The following is a 24,340-nucleotide window of genomic DNA, read 5'->3' as shown; positions in this document are numbered from 1 at the left end:
CGTATGTTTATTGCATATACAGGTATCACATCCCATTTTTAACAGAAGAGGTAAGTACAAAGTTCAGTGGCGTAGCTAAGGAGCAATGGGGCCCCAGTGCAAGTTTTACTTTTTTTTTTAAATTTTTTGGGCCGGCACAATTGCATTTTCTAATTTTACAATGGGGCCCCCAAAGCACTCTATACATAACAATTAATTCAGACAGCACACCAAAACCTGCCAACGGCAACTACAGTGTCAGAGGTGCAAGAAGGGGATGGGAAACAGTTTAAGGATTACTACTATTTAAAGTATCTATAGAAATGATTTTTACCAGCACAGGACCAATGAAGAGCTAATACTGCAGCTGAGGATGGTTTCCTTGGGGAACCTCTGGCCCCGGTGCGGTCGCAGCCTCTGTATCTCCTATTGCTACGCCACTGAAAACGTTTGTATGAATCACAGTAAAACGTTGTCTATTTCAAATGAGGCTGTACCTTTATAGCAACTGGCAGAGTTGTAAGACTGCCAATCTGGATTTAAAGAATATTTACCGCAAATTAAAGAGAAACAAAAAAAAAATACTTTAATCCAGGATTCTACAGCTTTTCTAAGAGAGTATGAATCCATGCCTTACCCTTTGTATGCTGCTGGTGCTGCTGCAGGCATTCTGGAATAGAATCAGCAGTTTCTTGTATATTCTGAAGAAACGTCTCTGCATTATCAATTGCCTCAGCAAACTAATGGGCAGAAGAAAACAGGATGAATAAGTAGAGATCTCATAATGTATACTACTTAGTAGTACAGACTACAACAGCAAAATAACTTAATCCTCTATAACAGAGCCACTGCTATGGGCATGGACCAGAGATCATCCACAAGGCAATCTAGAAAGGTGCCTAGGGCTTGGTGGATGTCTAGGGGCCTGGCTGCCATCTATTCTGAGCATTTACCTCCATCAGGTTCAAAGCGGGGACAGCCAGTGCTGGTATCTAGCCAAGGGCTACTTCTCACCTTAATCCATCTCTGGCACGAACTTAAATATCAAAGTGCCTGTGCCATGGATGGTTTATCAGCCGTCAGCACCTATCATGCATTGTCTTTCAATTTTTTGCAAATGTACTTTTAAAGTGGGATAAAACTCTGACATAAAGTTACATAAAAATGTGTTTTTCTACTTTTTTTATTACCCATACAGTTATCATATTTGATTTTGTGCACAAGTAATATTGTCTGTCTACAAGTTGCAAATGTCCAAAGTACAGACAGTTTATCTGCTCTGAAAACTGCCATTGCATTTCATTGCATAGCTGCTGTATTTATATATTAAAATCTATCTAGTGATCTCAGCTCTTTCTGCTTCTCAACTTTAATCATTGGCCCCTGTTTACAGCTGGTAGATGTGAGTGATGTGAGGGCTTCATTACACAGCTTCTGTCCATACAGCTAATTACCAGTCAGAGGTATTCCTGTAGAAAAATATGCATGGTTTTGTGTAGTCAGATATAGCACTATGGAGGTTCCCCTGGATCTGTATGTGTAATTACCACTATTCCTGTAACATGCATAATACCGCAAGCAAGCATACTACGGATGACCCTACTTAGGAGCACATTTCTTAGAGCTAATCTCATACACTGAGATTTCCTGCATGCGGTAAACTTTCTGTAATATACCGAAAAAACATGCTTCAATTCTCTAAGTCTCACCAGCTGTGGAGCAGGTCAGGGAGGAAACTGTGAGTCTTCCCACAACTGGTGTGCATGAGTCAGAATTTTTGTTGCAGCCACTAGAGGGAGCTTTTCAGTATATAGATATGCACATCTAACGTGATACAGAAAAGCCTTTTTGAAGCGGATCCAAGATGAAAAACTAACTAGAACAAGTAACTTGTCTATATATCTTATCTAAAGTTTAGATGATCTAGATTTATGATTATTTCTTCCTGTGATACAATGACAGCGGCCATATTTTGTTTGTAAACATTACACACAGGCAAGCTGATCTGCATCTCCAGCCCTCAGCCTGTGAAAACCTAATTCCCCCTCCTCCCCTCTGCCTCTGAAATCTCTGGCTAGTAACAACTCCCCCTCCTCCTGCCCATACTGAGCTCCCATAAGCCCTTGCTACTGTCTGAGAATGCCAAGGCACTCTGAAAAGCTGTGGGCGAGGCTTGTTTAGTTTATAGGGATTTAGAGTATTAAAACAAAAACAACAAAGTATTTGGCTTGAGGAATGCCCTATAAACTATATGAAAGGAACACAATTATGCAATGAGTAAAAGTTTATCTCGGATCCACTTTAAATGTCTCCTTCTCCTGCTCTGCCATTCTAAAGTCCTGCCCTCCAGAGTATCAGATCAAACGGGCTGAGAAGCAGGGCTGTGTGGCTCTCCCTATTGGCTGTCTGCTAGATCTGTCAATGTTACTGCATGGAGAGAGTGAGTTATCGGCTGGACAGAGCTGGAGATAAATACCAAACACTTTTACTCGATTTACCGAATTCTTTAATGTTTGTGAATTGCATTTTCTTGACATTTTTTTTTAGGTATTTACCACACAAGTCAGTAATTTACCTCACTAGCCAGTAATTTTACTTTTCAGTGTGTTAATACATTTAGTATTTGCTTAGCTTTTGTAAACTAATAGCTCTGACTTACGGTAAATAGCTGCAGCTATATCCGGGGATCACAGCATTTGCGTGGATTTTTCATTAGTAAAGGTGAGTTTACATGTTGAGAGTATTGCTAATCAGAATCTTAAATGCTTTCATTTTAATCAGGCAACATCTGCCTGAAAGAGCACTGAAAGCCTTCGTAGAGGCTGCTGAATACAACATACATAGGAGCTTAGGAACTCTAATCAAGAATCACTGTATGTGATAAGCTGTACCCAAGACAAGGACCTGTGCGGCTGTGCTGAAGAATTCCGATGTCATGTGTAACAGATCTCTCCTCTTCTCTAGCACACGCATGAGGGAATCCCAGGCTTGCTTCAGAGTTGATGCCATAGCTTCATAAACTTGGCTTTGGGCTTCATGTTGTTCAGCTGTTTCATCTGCCTGGCATAGCAGATCCCATACTTGTTCCTCCAGAGACTGTAGAAACATAAAAGTATAGTACCGTGAGCAGATACAGACAGCTAAGGAACAGCATTTCTCCAATCGGCTGAATACACACTTTTCCTGACAGTCAATCCAGAGGTCCTTTACGTGTTTAAAAACATTTCCACTGATGGTCAAGTCTAGGAGAACTGTCCCTTGTCAGTCGCAGCTCCACCCCCCTTCCCCAGAAGGAATGCCGGGGTCGGCACACGCATGCGAAGAGCACTCAGACCCGGAAGTAGATGGACCTGACCAACTCCCAGAGGAGACAGGCAGCCACATTGCTGGATCCTGCAGGCAAGTTCCTGACACTCATCAAACAACTCACGTTTCTCCATGAGTTCTCCTCCTAAACATGACCATCATTATCCATCAACATGCAGAAATCCAGTGTCCACAACAGGGCTAAACTGTGCCTCCAGTTCACCAAAAAAGACCATACACTCACTAGTAGCACTATTAAATTCAAGAACAGTTTAGTTTAAGCTGCTCCAAAATTTAGGATCCCAAGTCCTTATACAAAGTATAGGAATTCTGATATAGGTTCCACTCTCTGAAGGGAAACGTACAGTGGCCAGACGCACCAAAAGTGCATAGAAAGCCCGTCACATGTCCAAGGAACATTGTGCTATGAAAAAAGAAGAAACATTTGTAAGGCAACATAAAAAGATATGAACCCTTCTGTTAACAGCTTTGTAGAGTACGTTAATCCTGCTCACCCTATTATAGATTCTAAAAGGCTCATTTCTGGGACTCCCAACTGTGATCCTGTATGCTGGCATTGCATACTTTGCTTGCTCCCTATAATAGCCCTCTTTTTTTGAATACCCTTCAGTGTACTCAACATCAACAGCACTTCCTTAGAACTTAAGGTGAACCTGAGAGAGTGATATGGAGGCTGCCATATTTACTTCCTTTTAAAGTGGATCCGAGATAAACTTTTACTCATTGCATAATTGTGTTCCTTTCATATAGTTTATAGGGCATTCCTCAAGCCAAATACTTTGTTTGTTTTGTTTTAATACTCTACTTCCCTGTAAACTAAACAAGCCTCGCCCACAGCTTCTCCAGAGTGCCTTGGCACTCTGAGCTTTAGTAGCAAGGGCTTATGGGAGCTCAGTCTGAACAGAAGGAGGAGGAGGTTACTAGCCAAAGATTTCAGAGGCAGAGGGGAGGAGGGAGGAGGAGAGGGGACAGGGAGTGAAGTTTTCACAGGCTGAGAGCTGGAGATGCAGATCAGCTTGCCTGTGTGTAATGTGACAAACAGAACATGGCCACTCTCATTGTATCACAGGAATAAATAATCATAAACTGTTGAAGCTGTTTGCAGCTAGATTTGATGTAAACTATATAAACTTTAGGAAAGATATATAGACGAGTTATAGTTAGTTTTTTATCTCGGATCCGCTTTAAGCAATACCAGTTGCCTGGCTGTCCTGCTGACTAATCCTTTTAGTCATAGACCCTGAACAAGCATATGTTTCTGACAATATTGTCAGAACTGACAAGATCAGCTGCATGCTTCCTTCTGGTGTAATTCAAACACTACTGCAGCCAAATAGATCTGCAGGGCTGCCAGGCAACTGGTATTGCTTAAAAAGAAATAAATATTGCAGCCTCCATACCACTCTCACCTCGGGTTCACTTTAAGAGTCTGGTTCAATGCACTCAGTTAGCCGGTTGCAAGTTATTTATCATTGGCTCATTACTAACTGATAAGATATGCAATCATGTTAAGTTTCTGATCTCAGCAATTATGGCTGTTATGCCTCTGTATTGTATTTCTGCAACTGTTCTTATTGCAAGTTTATTGTACCTGTATTATTTGCACTAATTTTTGCAATAAAGCTTTAAATATGGAAAAACATCAATTTTTCAAGAAAATAAATTCCTTGGAGGCAAAGCCTTAAAGAGTACATTTTTATACTTGCAAAACTTTTAATGTAATAAGCTCGATCTCATAGGTGCAAAGATCTGTGGGTGTCAGCTGCAGTAACTCACCCGCTGCCTTTAAATTATCATTATTTAGTATTTATATAGCGCAGGCATCTTTCGCAGCGCTGCACAGAGTCTAAAGTCTAGTCACTAACTGTACCTCAGAGGAGCTCACAATCTAGTCTCTCTACTATAGTCATATGTCTATGTATGTATCATGTAGTGTATGTATTGTAGTCTAGGGGCAAGCCAATTAACTTATCTGTATGTTTTTGGGATGTGGGAGGAAACAGGAGTGCCCGGGGGAAACCCACACAGACATGGGGAGAACATACAAAACCCTTGCAGATGTCGACTTGTCTTTTTTAACATTTTATTTAATTGCCACTGGTTAGATTAACTTCCAGGAGACATTACACATGCCATGCTTAGGTGATTTCCCCACTAGCTCCTCTGTATCTTCAAACAGGAACCTAAGAGGTTAAACAGCCAAAGGTAGGCAGGGGAAGCTTCTTTTCTGCTCCTGTCAGTCATAGGTAATCGTCTTAGCTTCTGTAAGTTTTGTGAGTCCCGCACTAATACCGACAGAGGAGAACTGCCGGTAATGGAACTGTGCTGTAACCTTGATGAATTAACATTTACTAACATTTGTTGAGGTATTTTCTGCACAAGTCGGTAATTTACCTCACTGCTCGATAATTTCAGCTTTTCATGTAGTAAAAGCCTTGATGAATTGACACTTTCCTAAGTGCTCAGTAAAATCAGCTGTTTTCAGCATTACCGAATGCGGTAATGCTTGATGAATTGACACCATAGCAGAATGTAATACATTATTCAGGATACTGATTTTGACATTATTTATCCTGGTTGCAGAATCAGAATTTTTTTATATCTATATACTACTATGTATTGGTATGTAACCCTGCCCTCCCAGTGATGCCTAGGCTATGGCGTCACAAAGCCTTCTGCCCCAAAGCACTCTGGGACACCAGCTGTTGTTCCTGCTCACTTCACAGGAGAAAGGGTGGGGGTTTAGAAACATCTCACAGTAATGAGTAATGTACCTTATAAATTAAAAAAAAAATTATGTAAATTACGGTAAGGTAAGAATTTACATTGGGTAAACATTAAATCATTTACACATTAATTCTGTACAAATTAATCTATTTTACTCATTAACCTCTTGAGAACCACAGGCTTACACCCCGCTAGTAACCAGGCTATTTTTTACAATTCAGCCCTCTGCAGCTTTAAAGAGACTCCGTAACAAAAATTGCATCCTGTTTTTTATCATCCTACAAGTTCCAAAAGCTATTCTAATGTGTTCTGGCTTACTGCAGCACTGTCTACTATCACAGTCTCTGTAATAAATCAATGTATCTTTCCCCTGTCAGACTTGTCGGCCTGTGTCTGGAAGGCTGCCAAGTTCTTCAGTGTTGTGGTTCTGCTATGAACTCCCCCTTCCAGGCCCCTCTATGCACACTGCCTGTGTATTATTTAGATTAGGGCAGCTTCTCTCTTCTCTCTTATCTTTTACAAGCTGGATAAAGCGTCCTCTGAGCTGGCTGGGCTTTCACATACTGAGGAATTACAGACAAAGGCAAAGCTGTTTGCAGGAAGAAATGAGCAGCCTGAAACTTCAGTGCATGAGAGCAGAAGGGGGAAAGAAACACACAAATGATCTCTTGAGATTCAAAAGGAAAGCTGTATACAGCCTGCTTGTGTATGAATGTATTTTCTATGTGTGGACATACTGTACATCAACCTACTTCCTGTTTTGGTGGCCATTTTGTTTGTTTATAAACAGACTTTTTAAAACTGTATTTAACCACTTTTAATGCGGCGAGGAGCGGCGAAATTGTGTCAGAGGGTAATAGGAGATGTCCCCTAACGCACTGGTATGTTTACTTTTGTGCGATTTTAACAATACAGATTCTCTTTAACAGTTTGCTGTAGGGCCATATGACGTATCACACAAATGAATCTACCCTCTTTTTGTTGCCACCAACAGAGCTTTCTGTTGGTGGCATGCGATTGCTGCTGTGACCTTTCTTTTTTTAAATTAATTTTATTGTTAATTATCACTAAAATTGTTTATTTTACTTTACATTTTTATTCCCAGCATCCCTCCCCCCAGAGAGCCAATCAGTATGATTGCCTCTCATAGACATTAGCCTATGAGAACAGAGGCGCCAACAGAATAAAATATATCTAAAAACTTTAAAATTCCTCGGGAAACGGTGGTGGACTCATTTCCCCGAAGCAGACATGATACTGTCGGTTTTAGTATAAACAAATTTATTTATATACTCCAACATACAGCGCAACGCGTTTCACGGGTATATTCCCGCTTCTTCAGGCAATAACAAACAGGAGTACACACAGTGCAGTCTTAAGGTCACGATAAGCGCCTCTGAGGCCTCACAATAAGCCAATAAGCCTCAGAGGCGCTTATCGTGACCTTAAGACTGCACTGTGTGTACTCCTGTTTGTTATTGCCTGAAGAAGTTGGAATATACCCGTGAAACGCATTGCGCTGTATGTTGGCGTATATAAATAAATTTGTTTGTTAAAACCGACAGTATCATGTCTGCTTTGGGGTGCCTCTGTTCTCCTTACAATATCAGCATCCACCCCTGGTGGAGGGGTTGAATTCCCTTTCTTCTCCTACATCTACAGAGAGCGACATCTTAATCCTGAGTGAGCACAGGCCTAATCTCCTCACCTGCCTACACAGTGGTTGCTTAATTGGTAACCCTGACTTGTGAGTATATCTATCATATACTTTTCCATTTACCCATCACCCAACTTACTACACTATATTGGGCTCTCGTGTCCCTTCTTTTTCCATTAGCCTATGAGAGGTGATCATCTTGTGAGCCACTCAAGGGTACAGCTCAGTGACAGAGCTGTCCCCGTACAGTGCTGCAGGAGATCGCAGCGTTGTACATATAAATAATGTTTGTTTTCTTTTCCTAGCAGCCTACTGTAGCAATAGCGGCTAGCAGACTGATCACAGAGCTCCGCTTCGTGTCTCGGCAGGGAGCGTTCCCTGATAATCTCCGCCCCTAGGACTTGACACCAATCGTCATTAGGCGGTCCTGCGGGAGCCACTCAGCAGCCGCCGATCGGTGTTAGGCGGTCGCAGAGTGGTTAAGTTATATCCAGTAAAGTTCCTCTTTTTAAGGTGCTCATTAACAATGTTTCTTTTTTTTCCTTTTTCTTTCTAGATTTGATCTTTCGACATAAGACTCAATTTGAATGATCAAAACTAATCGGAAGGCAATTATCGATTGTTCCCATTAACGGAACAAGGTTTTACATTCTAATTCAATCATAAAATACAACTTTCGGATCAATATTTTTTTCCTTTTCCGATCGACCAAAGAATCATTTCACATTAATTTACACCATATAAGGTGCAGTTTTCTATACAATTTGATCATAAAATTGTGTGGAAAGATTGAATCTGAAGGAAGAATTATACTGTTAATGCGCACCTTAACACTAAGGGGGCACTCAGCATAAGCCCTAATAATAGGAAGCTATAAGGAAAATAACACACTACCTACAAGAGTCTTAACGTACTTGCATTTTAGTTGATTTATTTCAAATGATCAGAATTAATGAAGGAATATATTAAATATTTGTGAATTTGTTTATCTCACAGACACAGTCCAGTGCTTCAAAGAGCATTTCACACCCAGTAATACATTGTTGTGCAGGTCCTTCCCTGCCCCCGATAATTGCATTTCAGTCACCACGTAGCAGTAATGTAATCATCGTGGCCTTTACCGTGACAAGTAGCAGAGCTTGCTGGAGATATATTAAGAATGTGTTTGTTACACAGATAACAGCATCACTGCTGTAACAATGTGATCAAGCTAAAAATACCACAAAGATGCCTAAAATGTACCCAGAGCAAAGCAGGGATGCCATGACTAGCATAGCAAAATGAATACTTTACAATGTTTTATTTCTATAATCAGAGAAGGGGAAGGGGGGTCCTCAAAGCCTCTCAGATAATAGTAAAGTCATGCAGTAAGATGGGGCACAGTAACCTAAGGTTATCCTAAAGCTGCTGTTCCCACCTGTATACAATGCCTCAGTATTTGCTAAGCCTAGGTCAATTTACTAGGTTTGCTGTCTGGTTGAGCTGTTCAGAGCAAGACTAACTTGACATTTGGGCACTTTTACAAAAACTTTATTAAAACAGACAACCATGGAAAAGACAATGGCCTCAATTCACTAAGCTTATCTCCAGTCTTTAATAACTTTCTATAGTTATCACCATGGTGACGAGGCATGTAGTATTCAGGAAACATTTTACCTCAGGCAAACCTAAAGTTAACTCTTCTGTCTTTAAGTTAACTCTTCAACCCTTAAAATAACTCCAGAATTCTAAAGTTAAAGACAGGCTGTTAATTAACTGCATGTGAAAATAACTACAGAGGAGGTAACTTAACTACAGAAGAGGTAACTTAAAGTGGTCTAACACCCAGCATTTCAACTTTGCTTTAAAAGATTGCTTACAGCTTATAAACTATTATGCCAGATTTTTTTTTTAACAGAAATTCACTGAATGGATTAAACATGACATTTTAGTGCTGCATTTAGCTAGAAATGCTCGTGCTTGCTTGTTTAGTTACAAATGTATCTATCTACAATGTAACAAACAAACACTGCTCTGAGAGAACAAAGAGGGCTTCCCCGGCAGGCTTTTAAAAGGTCTATTTGTATTCCAAATAAAGATACATTTGTAACTACAGATAAGAACGGATGCGGATTCCTAGTTAAATCCAACACTAAAATGTCATGTTTAACCCATTCAGTGAATTTCTGCTTAAAAAAAAATCTGGCATAATAGTTTGTAAGCTGTAAGCAATCTTTTAAAGCAAAGTTGTAATGCTGGGTGTTAAACCGCTTTAACTACAGAAGAGGTAACTTAAAGATAACCTGTACTGAGTAAAAATATTTAAGATAAACACATGAGGTAACTTCAAATGAACATTACATAGTTACCTTGCCATCAGTTCCTCTCAGAAGCTCACCATTTTCTTCTGACAATAATCCCTTCCAGTTCTGACAATATTTTGTCAGATCTGAAATATATCAGTTGCTGTCAGTAAAATATCAGTTGCTGTCAGTTATAGCTGAGAGGAGAACTGATGTACCCGGTAATGTCTATGTTTCCCTATGGCTCAAGTGGGCGATGTTACAGGTTAACTGTGTGCTGACCAGAAAGCTGTTATGGGTAATGGCCATTTTCAAGATGGAGCACGGAAAATTCCCTTGATCACAGTGAACAAACAGGATGCAGGACAGGAGAAAGAAACTGAGGAGTAGACTACATGAAAGGTAAGTATGACTTGTGTATGCTTATTTTGACTTTTAATTTTCAGTTCAGGTTTTCTTTAACCTCCTTGGCGGTCTGATTCTTTCCAGATTTTAGGGTCTAAAAGCGGTGCAATTTTTTTTCACTCTTTCAGACCCTAAAACCTGAAAAAAATCATTCTGGCAGGGAGATCTGCAGCAAAATAAAAAAAAATGTACCTTCCTGGGCTCCTGGGCTGCAGTTTTCTCTTTGCCCACAAGATGGCGCTAATATACATATAAACGAACTTCTCTATATTTCTCTAATATAGAGAAGTTCGTTTTCAATGTTAGCCCCGCCCCCGATGATGTCACGCTGCCACCACCGCTCTGCTGCCACCACCACGGCTGCGCTGCTCCAACCGGCTGCCGGGTCCCCGGAAGAATAGCGGGGACATGGGGGATCCCGGCGGCCAGGGAAAGACCCCACACTGCCGGGGAGAGAGGCTGGAGTCCCGCTGCGCAGCGAGATCGCGCGCGGGACTCCACAACTACAGGTAAAGCTCTGCAATGCCTACCCCGACCTGAGCTCGGGATCACCGATAGCAGCTGCTTTTTTCTACCCCGAGCTCAGGTCGGGAAAACCGGCAAGGAGGTTAAGGAATGAAGAGATAAGATAACTCTCTCACTGTGTGGTGGCAAGTTATCTCTTGCCTTATTATCTCCAGCATGATCTTAGTAAATTAAGGCCAATATAATTTATTGATCTGCCCCATTTGTACTGGATTAAATTACTAGGATCATCTGGAAAGTAAAAGACACTTTCATTTAATTAATTAAGGAAACATTAAATATATTTTATTTTAGACACATTGGCCAATATGCAATTCACCTGAGTTTTCCCCAGGTGATATTTTCACACGTTGTCATAAAATGCCTTTTAAACCACCAGCAAGGAATAAGATACTCGAAATAATAGGACAAGGACAGCAGAGGTTGTTTTTTTTTATTTAACAATGTTAAAATAACCCCAAAAAACACCCTGCCAGTGAGGAGGAACTGGTTGTCAGTTCACGCAGGTTGGGTGACTGATGGGTTTATATAATACTATCTACGACAATCACTCACAATATAGCCCCAATACAGGGGCCAGTAGTGGCTGGATACTAGATGAGGCCAGTAGTGTTTCACTCGGCAGTTTTGGTTTTTTTAGGGAAAGTGAATGTCTCTCCACGCAGGTTGGGTGACCAATAGGGTTTATATAATGCTATCTACAACAATTGCTCACAATATTGGCCCAATACAGGGGACAGTAGTGGTCAGATACTAGATGATGCCAGTAGTGTTTCACTCAGCTGTTTTATTTTTTGGGAAAGTGAATGTCACTGCGCATAGGTAGGAATGACCGATAAGGTTTATTTAATGCTATCTAGTGTTCTCCCCAGGCTCTTTTAGCCGGGTGCTCCACCTGGCTAATTTTAGTGAGCACCCGGCAGTCATCAGGTCACCTCCTCATCCTCCTCTTATGCTGTAAGCAGAGTTGCACCGGCCATGCATTACCCCATAGTGCCTCACCAGCTACTTTGTAATGCCACCCGGCTGGAAAAAATGTATCGGGAGAACACTGCTATCTGCAACAATAAGTCACAATACAGGCCCAATACAGGGGGCAGTAGTGGTCGGATACTAGATGATGGCAGTAGTGGTGGTGAAGGATTATTGGGTTATGTAGTTGGTTCACTACTTTGACCAGCAGACTGGTTTCCAACGGCTACCGTGTGCACTGGATACAGAGAATAGCAAAATAACAATATCAAGAGAGATTATGATGAGGGGTATTGTGCAAGGTACTGTACCACCACTAGTAGCAGCAGTGTGCACACTTGTGTAAAACAGCTTAAAGTGGACCCAAACCAAACATTTTTTTAATTCAAAATATTTAGTTGCACTACTCTGACACATACAAAGATAAATAAACACTCATTCAAACCTATGAGCATTTCAGTGCATGCTTTTCACCCTTCTCTTTTCATAACTAGGGTTATACAGGTGGAGCCATTAGCAATTCCTCCTTTGCTGGACACCATCTACTTCACCAATTTGCCGGATTCTGTGTCCGGCAATATGAAAGGAAGGAAGGGGTTTCTCCAATAAATGTAAAATATTTTATATTTGTCATCATGCAGCTGAAAAAAGGCTGATATTTATTATTATAATTTAGAAAATAGATGTTATTTCTGAAATCGTGTATTTTTAATTTGGGTCCACTTTAAGTCAGTGGTGCACTGTGCAGTCAGACACACAGAACTGCAAAATAACAATATCAATAGAGAAAAAAAGCACTTATGATAAGGGTTATTGTGCACGGTACTGTACCAATAGCAGCAGTGTGCACACCTGTGTCCACCAGTTAAAGTCACTGAACTGGACAGTCATTGGACACAGAGAACTGCAATATAACAGTATCAAAAGAGAACAAAAAATCACACTTTTGAGGGGTATTGTGCAAGGTACTGTACCAATAGCAGCAGTGTGCACAGTGCACACCTATGTCAGTGCACTGTGGTGTGGACAATCAGACACACAGAACTGCGATATCACAATAGCAAGAAAAACGGCCCTTAGAAGGGCTCTTTGGGTGACCAGCAAGAAACTCAGTGGGGATACAGAACAGAAACCTAACTAACGCTTTCCCTAATAGCAGTACAGCCCTGTCCCTAGTCTCCTTTACAGCAGCTACAGGCAGACTGTAAAATGGCTGCCGTGCTGGTGTTTTTATAAGGGGGGGGGGAGGTGGTCCAGGAGGGAGTGCTAGCTGATTGGCTGCCATGTGCCTGCTGACTCTGGAGTAAGAGGTCAAAGTTTGGGTCCATGATGATGTGTAAGGGTGCGGGTCGAACGCGCCATGTGTTCACCTGCCGATGTGGACGTTCTTCGCCAGCAAATAGTTCGGGCCATCAGTGCAAAACATTAATAACCAGGCTGTTTTATTTTGCCTCCTGAAAGAGTTAATTTTGAGGCATGGAAGTGACAGCTTCTGTCTCGTCGGTACCTTGTCAGGAATATAGTAAACCACTGATAAGCAAATTACAACCATACAAGTTTTCCTGACAGAATACAACTTCTGAGAGCAGAGGGAGATAGAAAAAGGTGAATAGTCTGCGTATTTTTTTTATTTTGGGATGCTAATAGGCTGCCAGTGAGCGGAGACAACAAAACACTTTGTAAATGTTTAAAAATAAAATAAAACCATGGGATATCTAGAAAAAAGCGTCATTTTTAGAAGTAGGGGGATAAATATAATTGTTTTGCTCATCAATTTATTCTCGGGTTCACTTTAAACTATAGTAATTGCCTTGCTATCCTGCTGCTCCTCTGCCTCTAATGCTTTTAGCTCTGAACAAAGGAACCTAAAGTGAAGTAAAAGGTCCATACACTGGTCAATTTCAGCTATCGATCGATCAGAAATAGATTCTATCGAATCAGCCGATCAATCAATTTGCGGCCAGTTTCAATCGATTTGATCTATCTGACAGGATGGAAAATCTAGGTCGATCTGCTGCTGGCAGCAGATCAATGGCTCATAGAGTTGCATTGGATCTAATGGTCCAATAATGCATTTAGATCGATTTCCAATAGATTTCATTCTGAAATCTATTGGAAATCTGTTCCTAGTGTGTGGCACACATCAGATAGATTCCTGTCAGATTGGACTTGACAGGCACCTGCAGAAATCTATCTGATGGTCAAATCTGCTGCAAATCTATCAGTGTATGGCTAACTTAAAGCCCCGTCTACACGGGGATATGTGGAGGCGATGTGACTTATCAATCGAGCCGCTGCTGCGGCTCGATTGATAAGATCCGACAGGTCGGATCTTGCCACCGCCGATTCCTTGCTTGTTCCCCGCGAGGGGACAATGGCAGGGAATCGAGTAGAAGAGAAGCGGCGCCGGCGGGGACGAGCGGAGAATCGAATCCGGCGCACGCGTGGGCGAGCGGGGCAGCGGCGGGTACACGCGGGGATGCGGCTAATCGAGCCGCCGGATCGCCTCGTGTAGACGGGGCTTAAAAGTGGTTAGTGTAACTTACCTGGGGCTTCTTCCAGCCCCCTGCAGTCCCTTCTGTTCCCTTTCGTCATTCCGTGCTCCTCCAATAAGCAGCAGTGGCCTTCTGACAATGGCATGCATGGCCCTGGGTCACGCCTCCTGAGCGCGCTCCTGAGTCCGGGAGTGTTCTGCGCTTGCGCAGTTTGTAAAAAATGTTCATGCGTAGCACGCTCCTGGCCATGGGAGTGAGACTAGACAGCTTTCAGAAGGGCACTGCTGCTGAATGGAGCAGGGCAGAATGATGGCAAGGGACCAAGAGGACTTCATGGGACTAGAACAGGGGTAGGGAACTTTTTGGGCTGAGAGAGCCATAAACACGACATATTTTTAGATGTAATTCCATGAGAGCCATACAATAACTAAATAATATGCACACATTTCCTTAAATGTGTGCATTTTATGCAAAATCAACACCTTAAAGTACAATAAGTGTCTGAATTATTTTTAATAACGTTGCTATGCTGTTGCTAACAGTTAGTATTGGTTACCTAATGCAGCAATGTTTAACCAGAAATTAATCGTAAAGCGGGCAGCATTTTACTAGAAATTAATCGTAAAGTGGGCAGCATTTTACCAGAAATTAATCGTAAAGTGGGCAGCATTTTACCAGAAATTAATCGTAAAGTGGGCAGCATTTCACCATAAAATAATCGTAAAGTGGGCAGCATTTCGCCATAAAATAACCGTAAAGTGGGCGGCATTTCACCATAAAATAATCCTAAAGTGGGCAGCATTTCACCATAAAATAATCGTAAAGTGGGCAGCATTTTGCCATAAAATAATCGTAACGTGGGCAGCATTTCACCCTAAAATAATCGTAAAGTGGGCAGCATTTTGCCATAAAATAATCGTAAAGTGGGCAGCATTTTGCCATAAAATAATCGTAAAGTGGGGAGCATTTCAGCAAAAAAAAATAATCGTAAAGTGGGCAGCCGTGACCAGAAAATAATTGCAATGTGGGCAGCAGTGACCAGAAAATAATGGGAGCGGCAGGTCAGGGTGTGGAGAGGTAGGTCAAGGTGCTGGGTGGGCAGGTAATATTGCTTGGGGGGGGGGAGATAGTGAGGTGTTGGGTGGGTAGGTGATATTGTTTGTTGGGGGGGGAGGATGGTGAGGTGCTGGGTGGGCAGGTAATATTGCTTGGTGGGGGGGATAGTGAGGTGTTGGGTGGGTAGGTGATATTGCTTGGTGGGTGGGGATGAAAAGAGCCATATATGGCTCGCGAGCCATAGGTTCCCGACCCCTGGACTAGAAGAAGCCCCAGGTAAGTTAAACTGGCATATTTAATTCACTTTAGGAACCTTTTAAGTTTGTCTGTATCATACTTGCCGCATGCTATGTTTAGGTGTGAGAATACTACACTTCTAATGCATAAAAGATCAGCAGGATGCCAGGCAACTGGTATTGTTTAAAAGAAAATAAATATGGCAGCCTCCATATTCCTTTTACTTCAGTTGTCATTTAACAACCTGCTTCCCAACTCCAGCGTAACCACCTAAGTCTATCTGGATGGATATATCCATCCAGATAGACTGTACAGCTCCTGCTGCCTGAGGCGCGTGGAAAAAAACGACGGTCTCTTATAGTGTTGGGCAAACACCTAGATGTTCGGGTTCGCGAACGTTCGCCGAACATCGCCGCGATGTTCGGGTGTTCGCGCCGAACTCCGAACATAATGGAAGTCAATGGGGACCCGAACTTTCGTGCTTTGTAAAGCTTCCTTACATGCTACATACCCCAAATTTGCAGGGTATGTGCACCTTGGGAGTGGGTACAAGAGGGGAAAAAATATTTGAAAAAGAGCTTATAGTTTTTGAGAAAATTGATTGTAAAGTTTCAAAGGAAAAACTGTCTTTTAAATGTGGAAAATGTCATGTTTCTTTGCACAGGTAACATGTTTTTTGTCGCCATGCAGTCATAAATGTAATACAGAGAAGAGGTTCCAGGAAAAGGGACCGGTAATGCTAACCCAGCACAAGCAGCAGAACACGTGATGGAACAGGAGGAGGCGCAGGAGGAGAAGGCCACGCTTTTTGAGACACAACATCCCAGGCCTTGCATGAGGACAAAAAGCGTGCGGATATAGCAATGCTTTTTGCCGCCATGCAGTCATAAATGTAATACAGATGAGAGGTTCAATAAACAGGGACCGGCAACGCTAACCCAGCAGCAGCAGCAGCAGCACACGTGATGGAACAGGAGGAGGCGCAGGAGGAGAAGGCCACGCTTTTTGAGACGCAACCCAGGCCTTGCATGAGGACAAAAAGCGTGCGGATATAGCAATGCTTTTTGCCGCCATGCAGTCATAAATGTAATACAGATGAGAGGTTCAATAAACAGGGACCGGAAACGCTAACCCAGGCCAGCAGCAGCAGCAGCACACGTGATGGAACAGGAGGAGGCGCAGGAGGAGAAGGCCACACTTTTTGAGACACAACATCCCAGGCCTTGCATGAGGACAAATAGCGTGCGGATATAGCAATGCTTTTTGCCGCCATGCAGTCATAAATGTAATACAGATGAGAGGTTCCATAAACAGGGACCGGAAACGCTAACCCAGGCCAGCAGCAGCAGCAGCACACGTGATGGAACAGGAGGAGGCGCAGGAGGAGAAGGCCACGCTTTTTGAGACACAACATCCCAGGCCTTGCATGAGGACAAATAGCGTGCGGATATAGCAATGCTTTTTGCCGCCATGCAGTCATAAATGTAATACAGATGAGAGGTTCAATAAACAGGGACCGGAAACGCTAACCCAGGCCAGCAGCAGCAGCAGCACACGTGATGGAACAGGAGGAGGCGCAGGAGAAGAAGGCCACGCTTTTTGAGACACAACATCCCAGGCCTTGCATGAGGACAAATAGCGTGCGGATATAGCAATGCTTTTTGCCGCCATGCAGTCATAAATGTAATACAGATGAGAGGTTCAATAAACAGGGACCGGAAACGCTAACCCAGGCCAGCAGCAGCAGCAGCACACGTGATGGAACAGGAGGAGGCGCAGGAGGAGAAGGCCACGCTTTTTGAGACGCAACCCAGGCCTTGCATGAGGACAAAAAGCGTGCGGATATAGCAATGCTTTTTGCCGCCATGCAGTCATAAATGTAATACAGATGAGAGGTTCCATAAACAGGGACCGGAAACGCTAACCCAGGCCAGCAGCAGCAGCAGCACACGTGATGGAACAGGAGGAGGCGCAGGAGGAGAAGGCCACGCTTTTTGAGACACAACATCCCAGGCCTTGCATGAGGACAAATAGCGTGCGGATATAGCAATGCTTTTTGCCGCCATGCAGTCATAAATGTAATACAGATGAGAGGTTCAATAAACAGGGACCGGAAACGCTAACCCAGGCCAGCAGCAGCAGCAGCAGCACACGTGATGGAACAGGAGGAGGCGCAGGAGGAGAAGGCCACGCTTTCAGACACAACAACCCAGGCCTTGCATGAGGACAAGAAGCATGTGGATAGCATGCATTTTGCCGCCATGCAGTCATAAATGTAATAAAGATAAGAGGTTCCATAAACAGGGACCGGCAACGCTAACCCAGCAGCAGCACACGTGATGGAACAGTAGGAGGAGCAGGAGGAGAAGGCCACACTTTCAGACACAACAACCCAGGCCTTGCATAGGACAAGAAGCGTGCGGATAGCATGCTTTTTACCGCCATGCAGTCATAAATGTAATAAAGATAAGAGGTTCCATAAACAGGGACCGGCAACGCTAACCCAGCAGCAGCACACGTGATGGAACAGGAGGAGGCGCAGGAGGAGAAGGCCACGCTTTCAGACACAACAACCCAGGCCTTGCATGAGGACAAGAAGCGTGCGGATAGCATGTATTTTGCCGCCATGCAGTCATAAATGTAATAAAGATAAGAGGTTCCATAAACAGGGACCGGCAACGGTAACCCAGCAGCAGCACACGTGATGGAACAGGAGGAGGCGCAGGAGGAGAAAGCCATGCTTTCAGACACAACAACCCAGGCCTTGCATGAGGACAAGAAGCGTGCGGATAGCATGCATTTTGCCGCCATGCAGTCATAAATGTAATAAAGATAAGAGGTTCCATAAACAGGGACCGGCAACGCTAACCCAGCAGCAGCACACGTGATGGAACAGGAGGAGGCGCAGGAGGAGAAGGCCACGCTTTCAGACACAACAACCCAGGCCTTGCATGAGGACAAGAAGCGTGCGGATAGCATGCATTTTGCCGCCATGCAGTCATAAATGTAATAAAGATAAGAGGTTCCAAAAACAGGGACCGGCAACGCTAACCCAGCAGCAGCACACGTGATGGAACAGGAGGAGGCGCAGGAGGAGAAGGCCACGCTTTCAGACACAACAACCCAGGCCTTGCATGAGGACAAGAAGCGTGCGGACAGCATGCTTTTTACCGCCATGCAGTCATAAATGTAATAAAGATAAGAGGTTCCATAAACAGGGACCGGCAACGCTAACCCAGCAGCAGCACACGTGATGGAACAGGAGGAGGCGCAGGAGGAGAAGGCCACGCTTTCAGACACAACAACCCAGGCCTTGCATGAGGACAAGAAACGTGCGGATAGCATGTTTTTTGCCGCCATGCAGTCATAAATGTAATACAGATGAGAGGTTCAATAAACAGGGACCGGAAACGCTAACCCATCACAGATGGTCATTGTTCATGTTACTTGGTTGGGGTCCAGGAGTGTTGCATAGTCGTTTCCAATCCAGGATTGATTCATTTTAATTTGAGTCAGACGGTCTGCATTTTCAGTGGAGAGGCGGATACGCCGATCTGTGACGATGCCTCCAGCAGCACTGAAACAGCGTTCCGACATAACGCTGGCTGCCGGGCAAGCCAGCACCTCTATTGCGTACATTGCCAGTTCGTGCCAGGTGTCTAGCTTCGATACCCAATAGTTGAAGGGTGCAGATGGATTGTTCAACACAGCTACGCCATCTGACATGTAGTCCTTGACCATCTTCTCCAGGCGATCGGTGTTGGAGGTGGATCTGCACGCTTGCTGTTCTGTGGGCTGCTGCTGCATGGGTGTCATAAAATTTTCCCACTCCAAGGACACTGCCGATACCATTCCCTTTTGGGCACTAGCTGCGGCTTGTGTTGTTTGCTGCCCTCCTGGTCGTCCTGGGTTTGCGGAAGTCAGTCTGTCGGCGTACAACTGGCTAGAGGAGGGGGAGGATGTCAATCTCCTCTCTAAAGTCTCCACAAGGGCCTGCTGGTATTCTTCCATTTTGACCTGTCTGACTCTTTCTTCTAGCAGTTTTGGAACATTGTGTTTGTACCGTGGATCCAGAAGTGTATAACCCCAGTAATTGGTGTTGTCCAGAATGCGCACAATGCGTGGGTCGCGTTCAATGCAGTCTAGCATGAATTGAGCCATGTTTGCCAGAGTCCTGCCAGAATCCTCATCATCCTCTTGTGAGCGTTGTGATAGTTGTTGTGATGCATCATAGTCGTCACCTTCTTCCTGGTCTGCTTCTGCTGACCATTCGTGCTGAATTGTGGAAGTCCAACGTGCACCGCTCTGGCCCTCGTCAGTGGTGGCAGGAAATTCCTGCTCCAACTCCAGCTGTTCCTCCTCCTCTTCTTCGTCATAGCTGCTGGGGCCAGCGTTTCCTGAGGCGGATGGCCTGATGTTGGTACCATCACGCTGATCGTTTTCTCCTTCAGATTCCCCCAGTTGCATCATGACAGCTGTTTCCTTGATTTTCAACATTGACCTCTTCAGTAAACACAGCAGTGGTATGGTAATGCTGACTGAAGAGTTGTCACTGCTCACAAGCAACGTGGATTGCTCAAAATTTTGGAGGACTTGGCAGAGGTCCAACATGTTGGCCCAATTGGATCCACAGAAGCTTGGCAGCTGTCCGGATGCGCCTCGGTACTGCGCCGTCATGTACTGGACCACTGCACTCTTCTGCTCGCAAAAGCGGGCTAGCATGTGCAGCGTAAAAATTCCAGCGCGTAGGGACATCACACAGCAAGCGATGGTGGGGGAGATTGAAGCACTCCTGCATCTTGGCGAGTGCCCCCGAAGCAGTACTGGAATTTCTACAATGTTTGGCCACTCGTCGCACCTTCAACAGAAGATCGGCCACGCCTGGGTATGTCCTCAGGAACCGCTGAACTACTAGGTTCATCACGTGCGCCAGGCAAGGGATGTGTGTCAGCTTAGCCAACCTTAAAGCGCGAATGAGATTACTCCCATTATCACACACAACCATGCCCGGTTTCAGGTCCAGCGGTGCCAGCCACAAATCCGTCTGTTCCTTTATTCCCCTCCAAATTTCCTCCCCTGTGTGCTGCTTATCCCCAAGGCAGATCAGCTTCAGCAACGCTTGCTGACGCATGCCAACAGCTGTGCTGCACTGCTTCCACGATCCTACTGCTGCTGGGTTAGCGTTTCCGGATGAGGTACAGCTTTGAGATGCGTTGGAGGAGAAGGAGTCAGAGAGGTAGGTGCTGCTGTTGTTATCCAGTGGGAGGGACGGCGGTGCAGCTGTTTGCGGCGTGGGCAACACCCGCGCCATAGCAGGTGAGGAATCGCTGCCAGGCTCCACAAGGTTCACCCAGTGCGCGGTAAGGGAGATGTATCGACCCTGGCCGAACGCACTCGTCCAGGTGTCAGTGGTGAGGTGAACCTTGCAGGCAACGGCATTCTTCAAGCTTCGGGTTATTTTGCTGACCACGTGCTCATGCAACTCAGGCACTGCAGAGCGCGCAAAGTGGTAGCGGCTGGGAACCACGTAACGTGGGATGGCCACTGACATCATGCCCTTGAAGCTGTTTGTCTCCACCACTCGATATGGCAGCATTTCGCAGGCCAGAAGCTTGGCTATGCTGGCTGTTACTGCCACGGCCCGGGGGTCATTTGCTGGCAATTTCCTCTTGCGCTCAAACATCTCCGAGACAGACAACTGAACCGTAGGGCTGCACACTGAAGGGCTGTTGGTTGTTGTGTTTGATGAACACTGGGAGACCTCAAGAGCACTACTCCGGAAAGTGACAGTGTCAGCGTCGTCTGATGTTTGTGAATGTTGTGAACCACGCAATGGCTGGGCTACTGCTGCTGCTGAGGCGGGTCTGGTGGTGAGTCTGGTGACCCCAAGGAAGGCAGTGTTGCTGGTACCCTGTCCTGCCGCGTTTGCCCACAGAGTGAGATGTTTGGATAGCATGTGGCGGCTCATGCTGGTGGTGGAGAGGTTTGTTAATACTTTTCCCCCTGCTCAGGCGGGTCTTGCACACCTTGCAAATCGCCATAGTACCATCCTCAGTGCAGTCTTCAAAGAAAGCCCAGACTTTGGAGCACCTGCCTTGCTGGCGATTTCTGTTTGCGCCTCTTTTGCCTCTCACTTGAACTTCCACGCTTGTGGTGCCTGAAATTGCGCGCCGCCTACCTTGTGGCACAAGGCGAACTCGTGCAGCAGTGGGTTCTTCAACAGACTCATCTGTGCTGCTGCTACGACGGCGATGTTCTCGTTCACAAAAAAAAAACCTGGGTCTATGTCCACATTGTCCATACCCTCCTCTTCCATCTCCTGAAACTCGTCATATGTCATTGTGGGGGGCCGCCGCCGTGAAGTAGAGCTCCCCAGAACAACCTCTGCACAGCTCACTCCAACGTCGTCTTCCAGATCTTGTCGGCCGACCTCCTGCAATTGCAACTCCTCCTGCCCAACTTGCTCTGGGATTTGGGATTCCGAGTCCTGCTCGGACTCGCCTTGTATTTCAGTGCGCGGTGCATTTCCCACAGTTAATGGTTGTGAATCCGGGCACAACATTTCTGGCTGTTCCTCCATTGACCTTTGAAAGGTGGAAGTTTGTTGGGCTGGGAATAGCTCCTGTGAATACCCCATTGTTTCCTGAGGTAATTCATCGGACTGGTTATCTGGCAGTTGTGTGGGTGGTGTCGCTGCCGGTTGTGTCAGCTTTGTGCCCACTGGCTCCTTGTAACTGGCTGAGGACTCGGACCTCGTGCGTGATGTGCTGGTGCTGCTTAACCCACTGCTGGACGCTTGAGAGGTCATCCAAGTAATTATCTGGTCCTGTTCTTTTGGATTTGTGAGGGTTGTTGTCCTGGACAACATGGGCGGTATTGAGTGGGTTTTCTTGGGTGCTCCCCTGTGGCCTGTACGTGAACCGTCAGGGGAAACACCTCTTCCCTTGCCCCTCCCTCTTTCACCGGATTTCTTCCTCATTTTACTTATCCTTAAAGTACACGCTGACTGGCAGCAGTACAGTGGCAGTACAGAAATGCTATACAGTGGTGGGTGAGCGGTGTACCACTATTCCCACAGCGACACAGAGCACAATGCTATACAGTGGTGGGTGAGCGGTGTACCACTATTCCCAGCAGCGACACAGAGCACAATGCTATACAGTGGCGGGTGAGCGGTGTACTACTGTTCCCAGCAGACACAGAGTGGCAGTAAACACAATAATGCTATATAGTGCTGAGTGAGCGGTGTACACAGAGTGGCAGTAAACACAATGCTATATAGTGTGGCTGAGCGAGCAGTGTACTACTGTTCCCAGCAGACACAGAGTGGCAGTAAACACAATGCTATATAGTGTGGCTGAGCTAGGTACACAGAGTGGCAGTAAACACAATGCTATATAGTGTGGCTGAGCGAGCGGTGTACTACTGTTCCCAGCAGACACAGAGTGGCAGTAAACACAATGCTATATAGTGTGGCTGAGCGAGGTACACAGAGTGGCAGTAAACACAATGCTATATAGTGTGGCTGAGCGAGCGGTGTACTACTGTTCCCAGCAGACACAGAGTGGCAGTAAACACAATGCTATATAGTGTGGCTGAGCGAGGTACACAGAGTGGCAGTAAACACAATGCTATATAGTGTGGCTGAGCGAGCAGTGTACTACTGTTCCCAGCAGACACAGAGTGGCAGTAAACACAATGCTATATAGTGTGGCTGAGCGAGGTACACGGAGTGGCAGTAAACACAATGCTATATAGTGTGGCTGAGCGAGCAGTGTACTACTGTTCCCAGCAGACACAGAGTGGCAATAAACACAATGCTATATAGTGTGGCTGAGCGAGGTACACAGAGTGGCAGTAAACACAATGCTATATAGTGTGGCTGAGCGAGCAGTGTACTACTGTTCCCAGCAGACACAGAGTGGCAATAAACACAATGCTATATAGTGTGGCTGAGCGAGGTACACAGAGTGGCAGTAAACACAATGCTATATAGTGTGGCTGAGCGAGCAGTGTACTACTGTTCCCAGCAGACACAGAGTGGCAGTAAACACAATGCTATATAGTGTGGCTGAGCGAGGTACACAGAGTGGCAGTAAACACAATGCTATATAGTGTGGCTGAGCGAGCGGTGTACTACTGTTCCCAGCAGACACAGAGTGGCAGTAAACACAAAGCTATATAGTGTGGCTGAGCGAGGTACACAGAGTGGCAGTAAACACAATGCTATATAGTGTGGCTGAGCGAGCGGTGTACTACTGTTCCCAGCAGACACAGAGTGGCAGTAAACACAATGCTATATAGTGTGGCTGAGCGAGGTACACAGAGTGGCAGTAAACACAATGCTATATAGTGTGGCTGAGCGAGCAGTGTACTACTGTTCCCAGCAGACACAGAGTGGCAGTAAACACAATGCTATATAGTGTGGCTGAGCGAGGTACACACAGTGGCAGTAAACACAATGCTATATAGTGTGGCTGAGCGAGCAGTGTACTACTGTTCCCAGCAGACACAGAGTGGCAGTAAACACAATGCTTTATAGTGTGGCTGAGCGAGGTACACAGAGTGGCAGTAAACACAATGCTATATAGTGTGGCTGAGCGAGCAGTGTACTACTGTTCCCAACAGACACAGAGTGGCAGTAAACACAATGCTATATAGTGTGGCTGAGCGAGGTA

At 45.0% G+C, this 24,340-nt stretch overlaps 1 protein-coding gene across 1 annotated transcript in view; it reads right to left on the bottom strand.

Moving 5' to 3' along the window:
- The window catches only part of CCDC141 (coiled-coil domain containing 141), a 268,731-nt gene that overhangs the window by 188,204 nt on the left and 56,187 nt on the right, over positions 1-24,340 (bottom strand). The window contains exons 3-4 of the mRNA XM_068247372.1: positions 2,884-3,075; positions 617-719 (exon numbers count right to left, since the gene is read on the bottom strand). Coding sequence (XP_068103473.1) covers positions 617-719; positions 2,884-3,075 — 295 coding nt within the window. The remainder of the gene's footprint in view (positions 1-616; positions 720-2,883; positions 3,076-24,340) is intronic.

This window comes from Hyperolius riggenbachi, chromosome 7 (assembly GCF_040937935.1).
Source record: "Hyperolius riggenbachi isolate aHypRig1 chromosome 7, aHypRig1.pri, whole genome shotgun sequence".
Classification (NCBI taxonomy): domain Eukaryota; kingdom Metazoa; phylum Chordata; class Amphibia; order Anura; family Hyperoliidae; genus Hyperolius; species Hyperolius riggenbachi.
This window is presented reverse-complemented; position numbering and strand designations above follow the sequence as displayed.